At 39.8% G+C, this 22055-nt stretch overlaps 2 protein-coding genes across 2 annotated transcripts; both read right to left on the reverse strand.

The window, feature by feature from the left end:
* Window positions 1-8417: 8417 nt before the first annotated feature.
* On the reverse strand, window positions 8418-18464 carry cops8 (COP9 signalosome subunit 8). The gene is made up of 7 exons (XM_038719631.1): window positions 18330-18464; window positions 17540-17610; window positions 17274-17322; window positions 16110-16242; window positions 10236-10343; window positions 9945-10007; window positions 8418-9063 (listed from the first exon to the last, which is right to left on the reverse strand). The coding sequence occupies exons 1-7, from the start codon at window positions 18420-18422 to the stop codon at window positions 8984-8986; spliced, it is 597 nt and encodes a 198-aa protein (XP_038575559.1). The 5' UTR covers window positions 18423-18464; the 3' UTR covers window positions 8418-8983.
* On the reverse strand, window positions 12726-16102 carry trim63b (tripartite motif containing 63b). Its single transcript, XM_038719630.1, has one exon. It carries the CDS (start codon window positions 14357-14359, stop codon window positions 13316-13318), a length of 1044 nt encoding a protein of 347 aa, XP_038575558.1. The 5' UTR covers window positions 14360-16102; the 3' UTR covers window positions 12726-13315.
* Window positions 18465-22055: the final 3591 nt, after the last annotated feature.

Below are 22055 nucleotides of genomic sequence, written 5' to 3' on the forward strand. Positions count from 1 at the left end.
GTTTTTATTTTTATTAAATGAAATAGATAAAAGATCAGTAAAGGTGTTATTTTATTTGCTATATTAATATTTTTGTAAACATGGTAAAATGTACATTTGAGCCACTTTTTTTAGGGGTGTTTTTGACATAAAAAGATTTTTTACTCTGGGTTTTTTTGTATTAACCTACACAATGCAAAACATGTGTCACACCAAAAGGGAAAACATAGGCAAGACTGATAATATGAACATTCAGAACATCATCATGCTAAATAGGCTAAAACAATACAAATAGATATAATGTGAAAAATATACCAATACAATTGGGTGTCCATTTAACACAAAACTGTGGGGGGCACTAATCCTGATTAAGGTCAAGTGTCCAAAACAGGGCACAGCAAACAGTAAACTATTTGGATTGAGTTGCTGGTTGGTTTGGGGTCATACAGTTTAGCATACAAACTGTTCTGCCAAGGATAGGGTAGCTGGGCTTGGTACTCGATCCTCACCAAAGTTGTGGAGAAGATGAGGACACTTTCCATGCAGTTACAGTCTCCTCCAAAAGGAACTGTAAGGCAAATGTCTTTGTTTTTGTTGTTCACTGAAGACATTTAGGTTTAAGATCAAGATGAGGATGAGACAAGAGTTCAGAATTTCAGCTCTCATTTCCTGGTATTCACATCTAGATGTGTTAAACAACTCAGGACAAACCACCGTTTGTATTAGACCACAGCATTCTTAGGTGAGCAAAAGTAATGGAACAAATAAATACCATTTAATATTTGGTGGCATAACCCTTTCTTGCAATAACTGCCTCAAGCCTGCGACCCATCGACATCACCAAACTGTTGCATTCTTCATTTGTGATGCTATTCCAGGCTTTTACCGCAGCTTCTTCCAGTTCTTGTTTGTTTCGGGGTGTTTCTCCCTTCAGTCTCCTCTTAAGGAGCTGAAATGCAGCTCTATTGGGTTAAGGTCAGCTGACTGACTTGGTCAGTCTAAAACCTTCCACTTTTTCCTCCTGATGAAGTCCTTTGTTTTGTTGGCAGTGTGCTTTGGCTCATTGTCCTGCTGCATGATCAACTTCCTCCCCGTTAGTTTCAATGCATTTCTCCATCTCTGGTCTTCATGTTGGTTTATCCTCTTTAACAGGAAATGCAGTCTTTATAGGTTTGAACCAAGGATGGAAACTTAGACTAGTCATTTTAGAGCTATTTAATGTTTGGACAATCAATCTAAAAGGCAACACCTGGGCAACAAGAAACATCTGTCAGTCACATGTTCCAATAGTTTTCCTCACTTGAAAAATGGGTGGGTTCATACAAAGGGTGGTATGTCCTGAGTTGTTTAACACATCTAGATGTGAATACCAGGAAATGAGAGCTGAAATCTTCTTTTGATCTTAAACCCAAATGTCTTCAGTGAACAACAAAACAAAGGAGTTTGCCTTACCGTTCCAATACTTTTGGAGGGGGCTGTATTTTCCCTATTCTGGTGAACTGCTAGTTTGTAGTGTCATATCCAGTAATAGCATGAAATCCCATCAGACCATTAAGCATCTCATTTGGCATTTGGATATCATGAGCTTTGATGCAGCGTGGTCTGGGCTGTTCCAAATTTCTTGGCTCAGTTGGTGTACACACCGGCACATCTGTGTCCCTGTGCCTCTGATACCTTTTGGTTGTTGCATCAACTGTATGTAAAAGTATGCAATATCAGCTTCTTCATGTGCAGCCATATGTGCTATTAGCTCTTACTAATATTTATCGCTGCCCTTATTGTTGCGTGTATGTTGTTCCTCAAGTAAGTTGCTTTGGATAAAAGCATCTGCCAAATGAGTACATGTATGTAAATGTAATGCAGCCTGTAGGTGAGAGACATCAGCTGATGCCACTGTGTTTACTTCTTTTTTCACCCTTTATGGAGTTATGTTGGTACTGAGCACTACATCCACTGTAGCCCAGCCCAACACTGACTCGAAAGAGGACCTTTTGCGTTTTTCGCGACCATCGTAGGTTCTCCTACGTGCTTGGAAAGGGAGGATGAAGCGAAGGGTATTCAGCTGATCGCAATATGCAATTTCACCGCTAGATGCCAGTAATCCTACACACTGGTCCTTTAAGATCACACTTGCAAGTGAGATGCATGATATTGCAAATTTGCTCAAAATTACGGCAACAAATTTAAAATAACCTGGCAGTAAAGTTCAATTTCACCAGCTTTAAGTATACAATGATAAAATCCCCCAAAACTAATTTTCTAAGATGACAACATGGCTAGAACACATGTAAAGGGGTTAAATATATATACAGGATAGGTTGCCTGCTTTTACCCAGAAGTGTTTCTTAGCAATATCACTTTTGGCCACCTAACTGTACATCCTCTCTAGCTATCAGGAGTGCTGAACATATCATCTCCACCTGATTTAAATGAGACCAGAAGTTCTGAGCTACATATGTCATCAAAATACCTAAGAGTATTTCCAAGCACAAACATATCCATTAAGATCCAGAAAAACAGATTATGGATATGTGATGTATACGTATATCCATACTCTAATGTGCCAATTCATTTATTTGCCATGAAACTCTTCTTTTGGAGCATGATTTAACTACTGAATGAAAAGGCCTGTAAAAGTCCCTAACAAAACTTAAATATTAAGAGTCATAAAATTTGCTTTACTTTACTTTAGCAGAGATTCAAACTGGGAGGCACGCCTTCCTTCATTATAAAAGTAATCCAGTGATAATCCATGGATATACTGCAAACAGCACGCTTAAATGTTTCCTGTGTTATAGCAACTAGAGTGGGTAAAGGGGATATGACACCATTGACAAGCGACCATATAAAACGCACTGATATATTGAATAAAATTACGTATTTCTCAGGGTTTGAACATTGTTGGAAACATTTGGGATAATAAGTACACAACTCAACAAAATATATAACATATGCCTAGTGTTTTTAGATATTTTAACTTGGAAATGTTACATATTATACCTTTAATGGTGCCAATTTGAAAATGTAAACAAATGTATTGTAGGCTAGGAAATACTGGACTCAAGATGTAGCCCACAGCTAGCTAACTGACTCCGTGGTATACCACCCTTGCAGCCCTCTATAACAACATGTTAGTGGCATGTGCTATGATGCGAGGCAGGGGTCACCACTGACCCCTGGAAAAAATTACCTCATGAACAAGAGCCCCTGGTTTTTGGTGAGCACCTGCTCAAACGACCCAAGGCCATTGACTCAGCTAAGGTCCCACGAGGTTTCTTTTTTTCACTCAAACATACCAACATTTAAAAAAAAAAAGAAGGATAAAGGGAAAAACAACATTCTGTGTTTCTAAAATCTTTCTGGAGGCTCACTGCAAACAAAAATAGGATGATCGTACAAATAATACAAAACAGTGATCTCAGCCACAGCAACTTGGCGTGGAAACATGTGAAGGACAAAGACTTCTACAATGTGGAGAACATTTGTATAGAGCTGTAGGAAAATCTACAAAGGCAAGACTGATCTGAAGTGCTGACTACTACTTTTATAACAACGGCTGTATTTTATTACAATGTGTTATTACTTGTGTTGACCAGCACATTCTGTTTTTGGTATGTCTTGGTACAAACAGCAGTGGCCAGTGAAACTGAAAAAATTGCACTTTTGTCCAATCTTTAACTTTTACTAAAGTTACTGCCGTTTGCCTCTGTGGGGCACACACTGCTTTCAGGCTGAAATACAGGCCGTGCATGCATGGAACAAACAGAAAAGATCCCTATTAAAATAAATCTAAAACCTTACTGGCCTTCTTCATTGAACAAACAACTGACTATTAAACTGCTGGACCCACAGCAGCAGTATAAGAACCACCACATACTGGAAATACAGTATGACCTCGTGTCCTTACTTCAAAGCATTCTCCCAGCTGGTTCACAACATTGCCATGACATATTTTATGTAGTATAAGAACCTGTAAAACTGTGTTGTTTATCCGCACACATCAAGTTACTCAGTATTTATGGTCTGAAAGAGTTTTAAAGAGCACCAAAACTCTGCTGTAAAGACTTCAGATGAACCATTTTGATTGTCCACAGTTTTGTGCCATACAGGGCTGATCTGTATGAAACCTGTCAGTGTAAATACAAAAGTCCGAGCATTCAAAGTGCTGCGGAAGTGCTGAGGAATGCTTTAATCCAAAGCACTTTACTATTTACTACGCCTTCACCCATGCAAGGGACTGGCTAACCATCTGAAGGAATTGGAGGACAAAAATGACTTATTCATAAATACATATCTAAACTATGTATATATATGGTCCCCATATTCACACCAAATTGTTGAAGAAATGGAGCGCTACCGGAATACAGTAGGTAAGTATACTTTATCGCTCCATAAACTGTTTCAATTTCCAGATGAGGAAAATAATTGTCACACAGCTACTACTGGCTTTGTTGGATTATGCTGACATTGTTTATCAGAATACGTTTGACTCTGATCTTCAACCCCTTACGTAATTTACAACATTACTACAAGTCATCACTGCTCCACGTATGAAATCCTGAACTGGCTACCTCTTAATGTAAGAAGACATTACCATTGGCTCCGATGTGTTTCTTTCCCTCTTACCTAAAATAACATTTATTACCATGCACTTCATCATACTCCTTTAGACTCTATTACCCCCGCGGCCTTTACTCAGAGGTTCCTCACCAGCAAGAGAGTTTTAACCAGTTTCATCCCATCGACTTGTCTGAGCTTTTAAAAACAGTATCACAAATGAGTGTCCTCCAGCCCACTTGATGTAATACCTTCAAAGTTTTTACTGAAAGTAATAGATTCTGTTGGGCCCCATTTGATCTCTGTTTTCAACAACTCCCTATCTACTGGTTGTGTCCCTGATTATTTTAAAACGGCTTGCGTGAACCCACTTTTAAAGAAACCTGGTTTAGATCCCTCCCTCCCACATAATTCAAAGATTCTAGAAAGAAACAAAATATCAAAATATTTGAAAAGTTTCAATCTGGTTTTAGGAAGTACCACAGCACTGAGACTGCCCTGCTTAAAGTCACCAATGACCTTTTAATGTCTGCTGATGAAGGTATGTGCTCAGTCCTAGTACTCCTGGACCTTAGCGCTGCTTTTGACACCATTGATCACAACATCATGTTAGACAGACTGAGGCACTGGGTGGGGATCTCTGGTACTGCCCTAGAATGGTTTTCATCCTACCTGTCAAATAGGAAGTTTTGCGTGTCTGTAAACAACTATGTCTCTTCGTTCTGTCCAGTTAAATATGGTGTGCCTCAGGGGTCGGTCTTAGGACCCATTTTGTTTTCCTTGTATCTGCTTCCCCTTGGACATATTATCCATAAACATGGCATTTCTTTTCATATTTATGCTGATGACACACAAATATACTTGCCCGTCAGATCCACAGACCCTGGAATGCTGAGTTCACTTAACAACTGCCTTTGTGAAGTTAAAAAATGGATGTCAAATAATTTCCTCCAGCTGAACTCAGACAAAACAGAAATCCTGGTCATCGGGTCCCAGCAGATGGCAAATCAAATACTGCCATCTGCTGGTTCCCTAGTAAAACACATTAAGCCTGTGGCAAAGAACCTTGGTGTTTGGTTTGATAATAATTTAAATTTCGAGCAGCACACCACAAAGCTTGTTCAATCATGTTTTTATCAACTTAGAAATATAGCAAAAATTCGATCTATGTTAACTCTTAAGGACACCGAGACCATTTTACACGCCTTCATCTCATCACGCCTGGATTATTGCAACAGCCTTTTCACCTGTTTAACCCAAAAATCTATTGATCGATTACTCCTATTTTAGCTTCATTACACTGGCTCCCAGTATGTTTTAGAATTGACTTTAAAATTCTATTGATCACTTTTAAAGCTCTTCATGGCCTCTCGCCTTGTTATATTTCTGAACTTTTAGTCCCATACACACCAGCACGTACCTTGAGATCCTCGGGCAGGGTCTGTCTGTCTGTTCCAGAGTCTCACTGAAAACTAAAGGGGACAGAGCGTTTGCTGTCAGGGCCCCGAGCTCTGGAACAGCCTGCCCGAGGAAATCAGGTCGGCTGAGTCAGTGAACTCTTTTAAGTCCCTTCTTAAAACATACTTTTATAGGAGAGCCTTTCCCAATCTTATTTGACTTTATTTTATCCCTTTTATTTTATTGTATTTTACTAATTTTATATTTATCTGTATTTTAGTCTTTTCAATGTTTTCATGCTTGTTTCATGCTATCTTGTATTGTTTTTGTATTATTGTCTCTTGGGTATTATTGTCTTTACACTTGTTAAAGCACCTTGTAACTTGTTTTTGAAAAGTGCTCTACAAATAAAGATTATTATTATTATTAGACACGCTCAGCAACTTTTTTTTCTTTCTTGTTCCTAAAAACTAAAAAAGAAATTGGCAGACGTGCCTTTAAATATAAAGCTCTCCTGACAGAAACTACCTCCCTTCTAACAGAAGAACAAAAATTCATTACGCCTCTTTTACAATTCATTATTACTTTTTCTCAAAACACAATGCAGCTACGTTATGCTATGTTAAAGCTATGTTATGTTCCTCTGTATGTACCTTTCTATGTACTTTGTGTGGGTGACGCAGGTTTCTGGGAATGTTGTGCGGGAGGGTTGGTAAAGGAGAGCCTTTTTTTGTATGAATGTATATCTCCTGTATGTATCACTTGTGATTGTGTTTGTTTGAGGACCCCCTAGAAAATGTGATGGTTCATCTCACTTTTAAATTATGCTACTCTTTGCTAAAAAAGTAATCATATTACTGTAATGTTAATAATGTGTCCAACTGCCCAACACTGTGATTAACAGACACAGAAATACATAACCTGTTTCTCTACATGAAAAGATGCCTGTCGATGCCTAATATGGTACACAGAAGACTGCATCCACGTTTTACAGAATATGAGGCCTGCATCATGTCATTTCATGTTTTGCTTTAGTTTTGCATTTTCCAAAAGTTTCAATTGAATAAGCATAAGTCACTTGGAATACAGTAAGTTAGAACGTGCAACAAGTTCTTTCTGTAATACTTTCACACTGGAAACACAACCCGTGCTTCCGTACCTCAGGCTTTGCAACTCAGCTCAGCATTTCAGCCGTCCAATAGATCTGTGTGGGTGCATGTGCCTCTGTGTACAAATTTAGTACCGTTGTGACAGACTCGAGGTCAGCAGGAACACAGAGGAGCGAACAGAGTATCAGTTCTCTTCTCACACTTGTGCTGACTGACTCTGGCACGCTGCGCTGTCATGAGGCCAATGCTGGTTCAACACATGCCTGGACGTGGGTTTGAATCAACACATGTTTATACAGCATATACACAAACACTGACTGTAACATTTCTATATATAGGCGAGAACAATATAAACCAGTAAGATGAATTCAACTGATTATCGAATGAGCAAAAAAGCCACGTTCACTGAACATTACAGAATAAACAATACAAAAGATTTTTATTTACATACAGGATGTGGTCTTCATTGTTACTGAAATAGACTTAACAAGGCGAGCAACGAAGAACCAACACAGCAAATGTAAGCATAATGTTAATTTCCATGTTTGCAGTCATCTTCAATGTACCATTTTTAACACAAAGCAAACGCTGTCAGGGAAATAAATTAGTTTCTCACCACCACGAAGATGGAAAGAATGGCCCTGGTGTACGTGGTTTCACTATAATCATATCAAATGTCTGCTACTTCCTTTTATGTCAAGCTGCACTATAGATCAAATCCAGTGTGTTTCAAACTATTCTTCAAAACAGGACGCAAAGGGGACTAAAACTTAAATACAAATCAAATCACCACCAGAAATCTATTTTGTAGCATCGATGAACAGATGGCAGCCAGATATGTCTAAGAAAAAGTCACTACTTCATTTAATTCAACTTAACGCTGACTTGTACTAAAACTTTGAAGAAGTGATGAAACTATTTATGAAACAAGCTGAAACTCCATATCTCCATATTTCCACTGACAGTAAAGTTGCTGTGCATGTTAATGTAACCTGGTGGGTTAATTCATGCAAGATGTGAGGGTTTGTGGACTTAAAAGGTTAGTGTTACTTCTCTCCTTTCATTTTCCAAAGCAAGTCGTATCATTTGAGATATACAAACCATTCTGATTATTTGCTCTAATATCCAGTCACTAAGGTCTAATGTATTTCATTGGTCATATGCTTCCTCACACATGTTCTTCCTCATGTAAATGAATTGTTAATACCAGGCCACAGAAAAGGGCAAACTTATTTTCATGTGAGACAAATGTGACACCAGTAAACCCTGAAGGCCAAATATAATTAAATATTCCTCCTTGATTGAGTCCAGCCTGCTCTGTAAAGACCAACTTCAAATGAAACCCATCAATAAAAGAAATAAAAGAACACTAAATTAGAAACAGCAAAAGATTTATTCACCAGTCAAAACATAAACTTCAAAACATGAGGTCTGAGGAGCGAAATCCTCACGGTGATGCATGCATGCCAAGACTTCTGTTACCTGACATAATGAGTTTCACTGCAAGCTGTAGGGGCTACAACAGAATGGATGTAGTGGACAAACTAGTCTGTGTATTTCCACTGTGTGGTACAGGGTTTGTCAGGTTATCAATAAAAACATACTGTCAGTGATGGGAAACATATTTCTTATAATACCTCCTTTCAAATCAGACCCAAATGACAGGTGGGCTGGAGAGAGCAAGAGGACAAAAATAATACAATATAGCAGTGTGTCTGAAAGATAACTAATTTTCAACATGAATTAACAGGGGAAGCTATATTAGTCAACAAACAGGTCTTGGAGAAGAGCTTGCAGCGTTCATGCAAGATGGTAGGTGTGTTTTTGGTACATCTTAATCAGGGGAGTGGGACTTTGCAGGAAGTAAGAAGAGTCTATCCAAACTTGTATGCCCCCTCTGTACCAAGCAAGGGGAAAAGGGTGGCAGTGGTGGTGGGTTATCAGTTCTCGAGGAAAGCCACGTAGTCAGTGAGTCTGGCCAACTGCTGCTCATTTGGAACCAATGAGACGGGGGGAGGATCTGTTGAGAGAGACGAAAGAGACAGAGGAGGAGAAGCTGAGTCAGAGGGGAACTCTCACTGTGCCAAGTACTATCGATCTTCTTGCATCTCCCCAGCTTTAACTCGGTGGCTGGAACACGTGTGCTGGTTTAACTCAGACAGACTCAGCAGGCCTAAGTTAACCACACTTTCAACATCTGAGGTCACCGCTTCCCCATGACCTGTTTAACAACGCTACAGCGTCTCCCCATGTGAGTGTGAGACACTCCGCCTGGAGATCATTACAACACATCTATCCTAACCAGATTTCCTCTGTGAGATCCACTCAACCACCAATATTACCAAGCCATATTAAGTCCTAGCGGCGGTGTGGAAGGGGAACAGGCTGACATGTGAGGATTAATGGTGAGTGGGTTAGCGTTTTGTGCTGGACATGTGTGCAGCAGATGCTTCTGCAGCAATGTCCAATGATTACAGAGAAGAGGACAGACCGCAGCCTACTCCTTTACTGTTTGCATAAATCAGTAGGTTTCTCTTCCAAGATGGATCAATCAGTGGCTCTCTGGGCTTGAGGACATGTGATGATGTGATACAAATTTTGACAAAATAAGGGAGCACATGAGAAGAAGAAAAATGGAATGGATGAGGGAAGTTTTGGAAATATGGACATGAGACAAGTAAGCAAATTTCAAGAGATTATAGCAAAAAGGACAATGTCATTCGTCTTTCATTGAAGTTAAAATGGCTCCAAAATCTCAGCTCTCGACATTTTTTATGTATGTGTAATAAAATCTAGAGGAGGAAGGTGGGTGCCGGATTACTCATGACGAGAAAACCGTTTGGGCAACACAACGGTGGGCTGATGGCGGGTACAAATTAAAAGCACAATACTGCCACCTACCTGGCTTTTTGGGCATCACCATCCTGGTAGTGGGGTCTGCCTGCCAGCCCTGGCTCACCACACCTAAGGACAAAGACAGGTGGAAAGAAGAAGAAAATACCCCCATCAGCAAATGTATAAATGGTTATGTGATGGACATGCATTAAATTACTGTAGACAACTGTAAAAAACAAAACAAAAAAACAATGCATCTGTTTTATTACAAAATATTTATCTTTTGAATTATTTATACACAATTACCAGTGATGATATAAAATTTCCTATTAGGAGGTTGTGTAAATTCAATCTTACCCTTTACGGCCTCTTCCACAGAGTATCCCACAAAGGCAGCGAAATCCTCTGCTGTGATGGAAGTGTATGCCTGTGCCACTAGACTGTACGCCCTTTGCCGTGTGCTCTCTGTGAAGGATGCATTAACCACAGAGCATTACTACCAGATAGGTACATATGAGTATGGAAGTGCATATGTGCTAAAACGGTGCTCTGGTTCTATTTAAAGTGCAGACAGTGCATGTATGTACAGTTCACGGGCAACAGCAACTTACTGCGGACCTGCAGACACGAGAACAATAAGTTGTTATGAGAGTTATGATTCTTGTAAACAAATCTACTAATTAGCAACAGCACTGGGGATTCTACGCTGTGAATAACAATCAAGATTGACATGTAGGGTTTGGAAGCCAGGGGCTGTGTTGTGCTATGATCATTAGCAGTCACAGGTGGGTATGTTTAGGTAAAATGTCATGTGAATGCTCTTATGGTCTGGTTATGGTAATTCTGTGTGTTTGAGTTCATGAAGGTGCTTCCTTACACCACTGCATCTCCTCGACACCCCAAACACACACACACAAACACACAATTTAACAACTGACAGGAGCTGGTTTGGGATTCAAATAAAATGAAGCTATTCTGAACAAAACCTTGGTGGTCTGCCTTTAACTGCTTTGAGCACCTGGGTTTATTTTAAATCAAATGGTGCATTTTGTTGTTAGGAAACCTTTGATTTGATAGTGATGAACCGATGAGCTAAAAGAAAAAGTAGGGCCCAATGTGGAAAACGCAGACGGAATTGTGGAATTTGATAATTAATAATGGAATCAACTGTAAAATGGGGAATATTGTGGAATCTGCCAAAATGTGGAGGCAGAATATTCGTCCCAGCACTTAAGCTATACAAACAGAAAAAACTACGCTGCTAGGTATTGATGTCACATCGGCAGATGCAAGACTTTATGGCTGTGTGGGCGGAGTCAGATATTCTGTTAGAAAAAATGAAAAAGCTACACCCAGTCAAGCTTTGCCTGAACGTGAGAGTCAGACCGTCAGACTCACTTATTACAGTGTGTTCGAGCAGCATAGAAGCTGTCCTGCAGAAGACCCGTGGGAAGAAATTGTCAGTGGTCAAGTAATAACCTATTTACAGTGCTGTTGCAATACATTCATTGTGAATTGTACCCCATTAAATAGTAATAAAGTATTTTAATATCCTACTGCTGCATATATACAATATTTTTTATATTTTCTTAATGAATTTACCTTTTTTTTTTTTTTTATCCACCACATGATTATGCACTCTTTCTGATGACAAAAAAAAATGTAATATTGGAAAAATTATAACGGATATCATAGAGCCCTAAATAAGAAATTAAGATGTTCCATAATCTAGCATATTTAACAATAGATCTTATTAAATGAAGCATGCTTAAGATGAATCATCAACATTATATGCTGTGCATACACAACAAACACCTAAGTCTGTATCAGCAGGCACAGGCTTAGGCTTCTAAAATGCCAAAGCTGACCTATTTATATAGCTTGACTTGACATGATGCTGTAGTTTGTGGAGATAACTTTGAGAGACGGCGGCATGCATTTGCTGCTGCTCCTGCAGCTATCATGTAAATGCCTCAGGGTTGTGGCCTTTCGTGTTTTATAGCCTAGCAACGATGTATGTGTACCAACAGTCAGTCCCCAGTCTACTGCAGCAGCTAGCAGCAGTAACAATAACAAGTGGGATGAGAAAAGACAGCTGTGTGGGGAAGGCTGGAGATCTTTCAAGTGCTTTCTCATCCTGCTGTCCAAAGGGCTTCCTGTTCACCCTGTTATTGTACTCTTCTAAAAACAAGTGGAAGGACTGACAGTATTAATCTGAAAAACTGTTTCAAGAAGTGTTTATGTATTGTGTTTGAAGGTACTTCATTTTTATTTTGTTATGGTTTTAATCAAAGTTCTGTTTGTAGAGTAATCCACACTTGTGATTAAAACAGATTATCTCAATGGACGGGTCACAGAGAAATGTGGATGACTGTTCCTCTCTCTAGCTAGTATAAAACTCTGATCTGTTAGAAGTGAAGTATATCTCACTTTGTAAAACTGCTTCATCTGTTGGGACAACTTTCTTGCACCTGACTGGCTGCATACTAGAAAAGAAATGAGGACTCTGAGCAAATGCTCCCAACAAAGCCAAGCAGGTCATTTCAAAGGTACTTTTTGTAACCCAGTCCCTAGCAAGGCATTTATTTTTACCATGGCGTGTTGGGAGATGACTTTTGTGGCAACTGGACCAGCCTTTCTTAGTTTGCCCTTCTGACACTCCGGAGTTGGGCTGGAGCTGCTGAGCAAGACGTCCATGAGTGGGAGGATAGGAGTTTTATGGAGCAGAAACAGGACCTGGCCTGTCCTTCCCTGACAGTCTATTCTAAGTCCGCTATCACTTCTCACCCTCTCACCTCTTAAAAATAGCCCCCACTTTTCACCAGCAAAGGCAAAGCAGACAGGACATGGCAAGGGCTTTTATTTTTAAATACAGCCAATTGCCAAGTAAGAGCAGCAACAGACTGGGGATATGTGTTTATGACCAAAATAATATCTTCATATGTTTTCTTCCTTTGTTTACTCCCTTAAATTAAACCTCATGTTGTTTTTAGTAATAAAGCAAATATATGCTTAACTTCATGCAGCTTTATTCCACATTCCATTAAAGACAGATTTGGTGATTACAGGCAGATCAGCTGGTCACCAATTAAACACACAGTTAGACAAAGTGAGAAAAAACAACTACCTACTTCCCTAACCTACATATGAGGAAAATGAAGTGTGATCAGTCTTCAGACATTTACATTTATCTAGACCTATCTTTCCATTTAACTGGTTCAGAAGTACAAAAGTATAAAAAGAAGTTAAGAAAATGTACGAATACGACATTGAAATTAAATATTGCACTGAAAGGGCAAGCCATTTATGCCCATTACCTTATATTTCTTTCAACATCAAATGCAGAGTCCCTGCCATAAACACGTGTCAAAAAAAAAAAACTTTCAAAAGCACAAATTACAGCATTTCCTACTAGTCCATAACCACTTCCATTGTCATTATTCCTCCTCCTCTTCCTCCTCCTCTGCATCCTCAAAATCATCATCATCAACCACTCCAAAGTCCATTTTTGCCAGGACTGCTTCAACATGCTCTGTCGACAAAGTGAAGTGGTCCATCTTCTCGAAGCCGGGCTCTGGCCTCTCTTCCCCCAGTGAGCATTTAGCTGCATCTTTGGTCTGGGTGATAAGGCCCTTGGAGGCTACCAGAAACTCGGCAGCGCTACCCTGCTCCAGTGCCCTCACAGCTGTATCTGTGAGCTCTGTGCTAGCCTGCAGTCGTTCCCCATAACGCTGAGCCAGAGCCCGCAAAGCTGCCACCTTTTCATCTTGCTCTTTACCAATCTGCTCTAGTAGAATGGTCTTGCGCTCTTCCAGTACAGCATATAACAGGTCAAAGCGTTCAGCTAGCCCTTGCTTAGCATGCTGAGCATTCTCTTGCACAGCACGGCAGGCATCTTCCATCTGGTTGAGCAGGGCCTGAAGGCGTCCATTGCTGGCCACCAGGGTATCAATAGCATTACTCAGTTCACCCTTCTGGGCCTGGTAAACACTTGCTAAAGGTGCCACCTCACAGTCCTTATGCTGGCCAAACACTTTGCACATGGAGCAGGTGGGTACCTGACAGGTCACGCAATAGATGTTGATTTTCTCATCCTCATGTTCTTGGCACATCGGTTCTTTGGATTCTTTAGGCTTCAGGGTGGTTTCTGTGTTTCCACTGCCACTGCCTTCTTGCTGCTGCTTATAGATGTCAATAATATTTTCTACCAACAGGTTACGCTGGAGCCCATGCACACCATGGCGGTCAAGCACAACCTCAAACCGGCAGGTAGGACAGCGAAAGACCCCACCAGAAAAGCGGTATGGGTTGCGCGAGTCGTAGAGGTCGCTGGCACAACTACGGCACAAGTTGTGCTGGCAGGGCAGGATGACCACAGGCTTGGTGAACATGTCTAGGCAGATGGGGCAGCTCAGCTGCTTCTCGAGGCTATCCATGGGGCTCGGGGGCCGAACCATAGATCCTGTCCTCTGGACGTCCATAATGGAAAAGTTCAGCTTACAGCTACACAAACTAAGAGCTTCACTTGCTCTCTGTTGGTTTCAAAATGTAACTAAAATAAAGGCTCTATGATCTTATCCTTAGTGTGCACTGTCACTTGTGAAATGCCGATATCTATTCTGGTTGAGAGCTAGCAGCTCTGTCCTTTATACCAGCCCCTCACAGCTGATGACATCCGATCCTTTCCACCATCCAGAGCACACATTCCTGCCTGCTTGCTGCCTTCGGATCTTTTCACAGAAATGCCCCCCCTCCTACCCAGAGCATGTGTCACATGTCCCAGTGGGCACTGTGTCCCCTCTAACAGTGACAGAAGTGGCAGAATGGGCAGAGACCAGGGTCCATGTGACTGGCTCAGAGGAGCTCCGTCTGAGAGAGGGAGCTCAATCTAAATGGTAAACAAGTCCGTGTCAACATCCCGTGTCTCAGTTGTTTTGACTAGTTTATCTCTTTTGATTTGTTGTCATATACGTAGTTTGCTATGTCCTGTTTTGTTTACTACAGAAAAATACTGTAACTTTTACACCAACTGTAACTTTTTATCTTTTAGATTTTTCTTCATATACTTTTGACATTAATGTCTACATTGAAATCAACAAACTACATTAAATGGCAATGTTGATGATTATTTTCTGTTTCACAGAATCACTGATTACATTAAGTCTTTCTATACCGACCGTTTCCTTGTAAATGCTTTTCAAATATGAAGATTTAATTGTTTTTCTTTGTGAAAAACTAAGTCATCACTTGGGCTCTAGCCATTTGTGATGCCCACTTTGTGTTATTTTTCTAATTTAGAGCCTTGTGTTTATGGCAAGTACAGTGGTTATTTAGATGAAAATGTTATTTTAGCAACAATGGAAAGATGGTTGTCTTAACTTAGTCAATTGAAAGTGTAACACACAGAATGTACCAATTCATTTTGTAAAAATGTCTAACTTCTTCATGGGTATCTAAAGAAATGATTCATAATTTAAAACAGCTTTATTTAAACCTTTTTAAAACAGTAAAATGCGAGCATTTAGATTCAAACACGGAATTTTCCACGTTGATTCTAATCAATAGTTGACCAAGTGTTTTATGACATACTGTATGTCAGCATCCTTGGCAGATGAACACAAAGTACCGTAAACATGAGGGAGAAGCTATTCTTAAAGTCTTGCACAACAGAACCATCACATGATGCAGATGCGTATGTACAGGCTGTGGAAACAAATTTCAGTAAAGTAACAGTAAAATGTCGGTCTGTTTCCCAACAATTGTCAGCTTGATGGCAATAATTTCAAATGGGACATTTCTCAAAATTATGCATATGTTGCTAGAAGGTGATGTTTGAAATCAAGACAACAGAAATATTTACAGTAGTTACATTATGAGTATCCGTTGAAGTATGTGAGCATGTAAACAATATCTTATTCAGAGTGTTGTCTTGTAACTACTTGAACCAGCCTTCAGGAAACTGATATGTCACACTTCTGGAAATGTTATAAAGAGTAAAAATCCCCAACTTGTTATTTCCCCTGGGTTGCATCATAGCCAAAACTGTGTTCAGCTGGTGCCCCCTGCTGATTGTTATTCTACATCAAGCAGATGAGATGTAAATATTTTATTCACTTCAATGAGAGAGCTAAATGTGTAAAGCATATAAAAATAATTTAGAAGTGTTTTTATAATCTAAAAAGCTGTGAAAGGTCACATAAGACATGTTTTTTAAACTGTTGCTGTTGTTACCTCGCAGGGCCTCCATGACCGGAAGGATATTCTCTGACCACTGGAAAGCTGCGATGGCTGTGTAGATCCCTGGAAAGTCTCGCTGCCAAATGCGTTGGCCAACAGCCCAAATAGCTGTTAATTCAGGGTTTGCCTGCATACAACAAGCAGACAAGCAATTCAAAAACATTCAGCATGCTACAAGGCATTGGTTTTCATGCTACTATAAAGAGCAGTCACACCCAAATACTTAGGATACTAAATCACAGTGGTTACATTTTATAACTGTTCTGTCCATTTAAAACATCAAACTGTATAGTTTTTATGCAAGATGAGGCATGTTTTTTCTAATACAACCGGATAACGTCAACATCTGACAAGGAGTTCTGAGCTGACTGGCAACAATATTATTGCATTTCTTATTGTACAGTTGACAGTCATAAGCAAAACAAAAGCAGCTCTGGTTACCTGTCAGGAGACAGCGATGCTAAATGTTCCCATTTGTAACTAACAGCGAGTTAATTAACATACAACGGAGATATGTTCTATAAAGAGCAGAGTTGGTCATGGAGAGGAGTGAATTAAACACGTAAACAAGTATTACATTTTCTGTGTTCAACTTGACTAACAAACTTCAGCTGATGTCAGATGTCCACATTTCTTTGCTTTTCAGACACTTTATTTACTGTCAAGTGAGGTATTTCAGAGTAAAAAAAGCACATGGTTCTGTAATTACTAATTGGTATTTACAATTGGAAATTGGCAAATATGGTAATGCTTTCCATATAAAGCAGCACAAGCTGAACCATCACATGTATCACACTGTGTACATGTATGCATGTATGTGTACCTATATATCATATCCACCTTCAACATGTACATAATGAGAATAGTTTACTCCTGCATCCTTTGCACTCTGATTACTGCATTTGTCAATATGTCTATATTGTTTTGTTCATAGCGTGTATATTAGTGTTGTCTATTCTGTAGTTTGTGTCTGATTTTATTTTATTATTATATTATTATTTTATTATTGTATAAGTAAGCACATCGTGAGCAATGTACAATCCTGAGTCAAATTCCTCGTATGTGTGAACATACCTGGCAATAAAACTGATTCTGATGTATACTGAAATAGGTTTCAGTAGTACTTCTTAGCGTGTCTACATGTTTTAACATGCTTACCGATTTTATTGCTTGGGGAGTCCGTTTCCACAGATACCTGGCATTATTCCTGTTGGACCAACATCACCAAGTTAAACAACACACAGGATAAAGTTGCAGGTGCAAGCAGCAATAGAACACAGGGTTAGCAGTGATATAACTGAACAGCCTTCAGGTAGCTACAGGGCACCCACTCAGGTTATTATTTTTTCAGCAGCTCCAGAAAGCCCTGCCAGAGACAGAGAGAACCCCCTGTCAGCCAGTGAGGACAGACACAGGTGACTTACATGTCATTATGAAGTAAATAGAGCGAGAGCAACTGAGCGTAGACTTGAGGTGTTGCAATGCCCCCTGGAGCCTGTAAAACATAAATGCAGTTAAAGACTGAAGCTAACAATATGTAAAAAAACAAGCTATTGTGACTTCCACAAACAATCCATGCTGTATATCTCGAAGTATATTCGCTAATAGACATTAGCTAACTAATGTACCGTTAGCAGCGACTGCCTCCGACAGCCAGAACTAAGTAAGCCGTCCAGTCAGCTGTGTTATTATTTTCCTTATCTTCTACTAACGTTATAGCATTGGTCACTTACCTCACAACGTCTATATTTATGAATGTGCATGGTCTCTCCTAAGGTGTCCATGCGCCACCCAGAAAACATTATGACTCACGTTATGAGAGTCTAAACAATACTGAGTATTAGCTGTAGCGATGTTTACCAACATAACGAGGAGATCTGTGGCTATCAAAGTTAGCTAACTGGCTACTAGTAGTGCTAAAAGTAAAACCAGGGAGTAACGCTAAACCTGCCACTTCAGTTTTAATGAAGACAGATTGTGTTGGCATTGCTTGCACTTATACATGTACACCTCGCAGCGTGAGTTAAAAGTAAAATTAGAGAGACATTAGTGGAAACACACGTTAGCTTCTTAGCCATAACGTTAGCCTAAACCGGTCATGAGCTAACTGTCAGAAACACCACTACCAAGCCTTTAGAGGCAGAAAGCATATAAAACAACATTTATTGTTGGCAGAAAAAAATACGGAATATCACGAGTCAGTACTTTACTTACCTCGAGCTCTTGAGCTTCACACTGCTCTAATAATTTATCATAATTTTCCTCCATAATCACAGCAGTAGGCATGGTGATGCCTAGCTGTTGCATCGGAAACTTCTTCCTCTGTATAATAGCAGTAGATTAGCAGCACGTCAGGGGTGTTGCTGCCCTCCACTGGATGAAGCACATACGACAGGATCTAGAAAGAAATGGAAGAAATAAGATTATTTATACCGCAAGTGGAAAAGTCCATGTTTTTTTTGTTTTTTTAAAAAACTCAGTTGTTGTTATTATTAATATTATTATTATTATGCGCACACACAGGTCCAACATACAAACACATGCACAAACAGGACCTATAGATATGCTAAAACAGATGGAGAGATGTCAGAGTGAGGGGGCTGCCAGGTAGTCAGGCTTCCTGAGTGGTTAGAGGTTCCTTGCTCAAGGGCATCTTTGGCAGTGGTGAACTGGTACCTCCCCAGGTACTCGTCCACATTGAATAGGCTGTATCTGCTCCAAGCTGGACTCGAACCGGCGGTGATGTTACACATCACCTCTGACAGAAAGAAAGAAAGAAAGAAGAACAAATCCACCAAGAAATATTTTGATATTTTTTCCTGAAAAAGTACTTTTTGTCAATTTTCATTCCTGCCCTCACCTATGGTCATGAAGGCTGGGTCATGACAGAAAGAACTACATCACGGGTACAAATGGCCAAAATGCGTTTCTTAGGAGGATGGCTGGCGTCTCCTTTAGTGAGAAGCCAAGTCATACGTGAAGAACTCAGAGTAGAGCTGCTGCTCCTTTCGTTGAAAGGAGCCGGTTGAGATGTCTCGGGCATCAGGTAAGGATGCCTCCTGGGCGCCTCCCTAGGGAGGTGTTACAGGCATGTCCAGCTGGAAGGAGGGCATGGGAAGACCCAAGACTAGGTGGAGATTATGCAGTATCTCCACACTGGCCTGGGAACGCCTCTCCCAGTCAGAGCTGGTTAATGTGGCTCGGGAAAGGAAGGTTTGGGGTGCCCTGCTGGAGCTGCTGCCCCTGAGACACAACCCCAGATAAGCGGGTGAAGATGGATGGATGGAAGTACATTTTGTGTGATGTCTAAGTATACTTAGTAAACAGACATGAAACTACTACAATAAATGCCATGTGTGCTCCTACCCACTGACCTGCCTACAAATGAATTGAGGGTTTTGTTTTGTTTTATGGTTACTACCTCTTTGTTCTTGATTCAGTTATCTCACTAAGAGATAGAAATCTCAAAGCCAAAGATTAAACCATGGCCCAGTGAGTATAGAGAATAAAATCCAGGAGAGAAAAGTTATTGGATAAAACATGTGCAATCTCAATTCATCTTTCTTTCTGTTCCAAGGCTTTAGGTTGTCACCGGCATTAAGGGCATGATTTTCCTAAATGTCTTTCAAAACTTTGTGGTTTGCTACAGTCTCACTTCAAACGTCTCTTCCAAATGATGTTACACCTACTGTTTGAAACTTATTTTAAATTCACATCTCTTTTATGATGCTTCAGATTAAAGACCTGTTTCCTCCAGGTAACAACTACAATATTTGTTTTGTGGAGCTTTTGCATTCATTCAGTTATTCTTAACCTTCATAATCTAGTTTTAATGTCCAATTGCAACAATATAAAGATGTTGCAGTAATTCCAGAGGTGGAATGCAACTAATGTAATGTAAGTGCATTTACACTTCTACTCCACTACATCTCAGAGGCAAATATTGTACTCCACCACATTTGTCTGAAATCTATACTAGTTACTTCTCAGATTATATTTTATACCCTTCCTGTCCAGTGAAAACCATGTATTAATGTATGTATGGATTAGCTGGAAAGTGAATCGTCACACAGCTGAAAACTGAGCTCATGAAACTGACTTTCTAGAGATACGTGGTTCTCAGAGGACTGCATCACTACAAACAATGCTGTGATATTAGTTGACAAAACTATCTCACCACAAGGTTTATTCAGTGAAACCTTTGGAACTTTGAGTCATATCACATGATCTTTACCCACAAATGGAATAAACAAACAAATGTCAGTTTAATTTCAGTATTCTATTACACTATGTCAGGGTGTCCTTTACTGAACAGCTAATTCAAGCACAAACATTTCAGTAGTCTATTATTTACTTTCTGTACCTGAAAAGGAGTCAATCCACATGAGAAAAAACTTACTGTTGGCTACTGCCTGGCTTTTGCTACGACAAAAACAAGTACTGAAGCTTTGGCGCATCTTTCAAAAACTCCTTAATAAACTGCAAAATCTGGACATTCAGAAGAATCTCAGGTTGCCAGATTCAGGTTTTGAGGCATCTTTGGAACATAGTAGTCTTGTGAATCCAAGATTGTGTGATAAGTCCTTTTGTGAGATTTGAAAATAATGCATGTGATCAGGCATGATTTCAATGACTTTAACATTTGCATAAACGCTGGCACACCATGCACACACATGTTCTTTATGAGAGGAGTGGATTACATTGTAAGTGGAACTGCAGCGCTATAGTGCATAATTATGCAGTTACTAAAGTCACCACTTGCAAGCAGCATTGCTCAGTTTTACAAATTAACAGGGTTTTAAAAAGGCACTGCAGTTCTTGTGTGTCAGAGCATTGATTTGTAATACTTTTTGTTTGCAGGTAAAGGTACAATATACTGTTTCTGATCTGCTGCCACATTAAGAACCATCCAGACCACTCCCAGTCTAAGACAGATCTGCTTACTGTCCCCAGCGTTGCCACTTTTGCCATGGTTTGGGGGTTTTGGTTCCACGTCTTGTGTTTCTACTGTCCAGCCTTGTTTATTCTTGTGTAGATTTTATGTTTGGTCAACTTCTGTTTTCACACTGCTCATCCCCTGTCCTCATGTCTTAGTTCATGTCTTAGATACTTTTACTAGTTTGTTGTTTTCCGTGTATTATATGTTCTGTTTCATTCATCCTGGTCCGTTGCCATTTGTTCTAGTTTTAGTACACTTATCAGTCTGTTTTGTCTATGTCCTCATCTGTTTATGCATTTCGGCCTTTGTATGTTCAAGTTTTCGTCTCCCGTCATGTAACAGTTTGTCTGTGTGTGCCGTCTGTTTACCCCATGTGTCTGTGTCTTGCCTTGTTTCCTGTTTCAGTTTGAAGATGTCTGTGTTTGCTGTCTGTGTCTAGTTTTGTTTCCTGTTCTGTTTTTACCTTGATGATTTGCCTTAGTATTTAATGCCTGTGTTCTGTTCGTTCTTTCTACATTGGTTCATTGTTGCTTGTTGTGCTGTCTAGTCTGTTCCTGCCTTGCCAAACCTTTGTCTCATACTTGAATTAAACAATCCGTCTATGACAAACCCAGACAATTGTTGCTTTGGTCACATCCTTAATAATTTAAGTTTCTTGAGACCAGAATCCCTGTAGTGACAGACTAATGGAGAGGATCAGAGGAATGCAAAGTAGTGGTGTAACAGTTTAAAAGTCCTTAAAGAGAATCCCGCCGACACATGAAGAAATCAAATATTACCACAAGAAAAATACTAGAACATCTTTCCTCTCTAAAGAGTGGATTCTAAAACGGCAAACTAGTCATGACCAGGTTGTCAGACTATTTCTACAATGGAGGCTTAATCACAATTTTATAAAGAGCCATTTCAGTCAGGTTTACTTTCATGTTCTTCACAGATGTGTTGATACCTGTTTGTAAAGTAGAGTTAGAGATGACAGAATAAAGTCAGTTGTAAATAAT

The sequence above is a fragment of the Micropterus salmoides genome, unplaced genomic scaffold (assembly GCF_014851395.1).
Source record: "Micropterus salmoides isolate LMB-PRFRI ecotype aquatic unplaced genomic scaffold, ASM1485139v1 Ms_hic_scaffold_15, whole genome shotgun sequence".
Lineage (NCBI taxonomy): Eukaryota > Metazoa > Chordata > Actinopteri > Centrarchiformes > Centrarchidae > Micropterus > Micropterus salmoides.

Coding starts and splice junctions, on each gene's coding strand:
- trim63b (XM_038719630.1), bottom strand. CDS start 14,359: ATGGACGTCCAGAGGACAGGATCTATGGTTCGGCCCCCGAGCCCCATG.
- cops8 (XM_038719631.1), bottom strand. CDS start 18,422: ATGCAACAGCTAGGCATCACCATGCCTACTGCTGTGATTATGGAGGAA. Junction 10,344..16,109: donor GGTCATGGAGGCCCTGCGAG/GTAACAACAGCA, acceptor CATCCTTCACAG/AGAGCACACGGCAAAGGGCG. Junction 9,064..9,944: donor GGTGATGCCCAAAAAGCCAG/GTAGGTGGCAGT, acceptor CTCTCTCAACAG/ATCCTCCCCCCGTCTCATTG.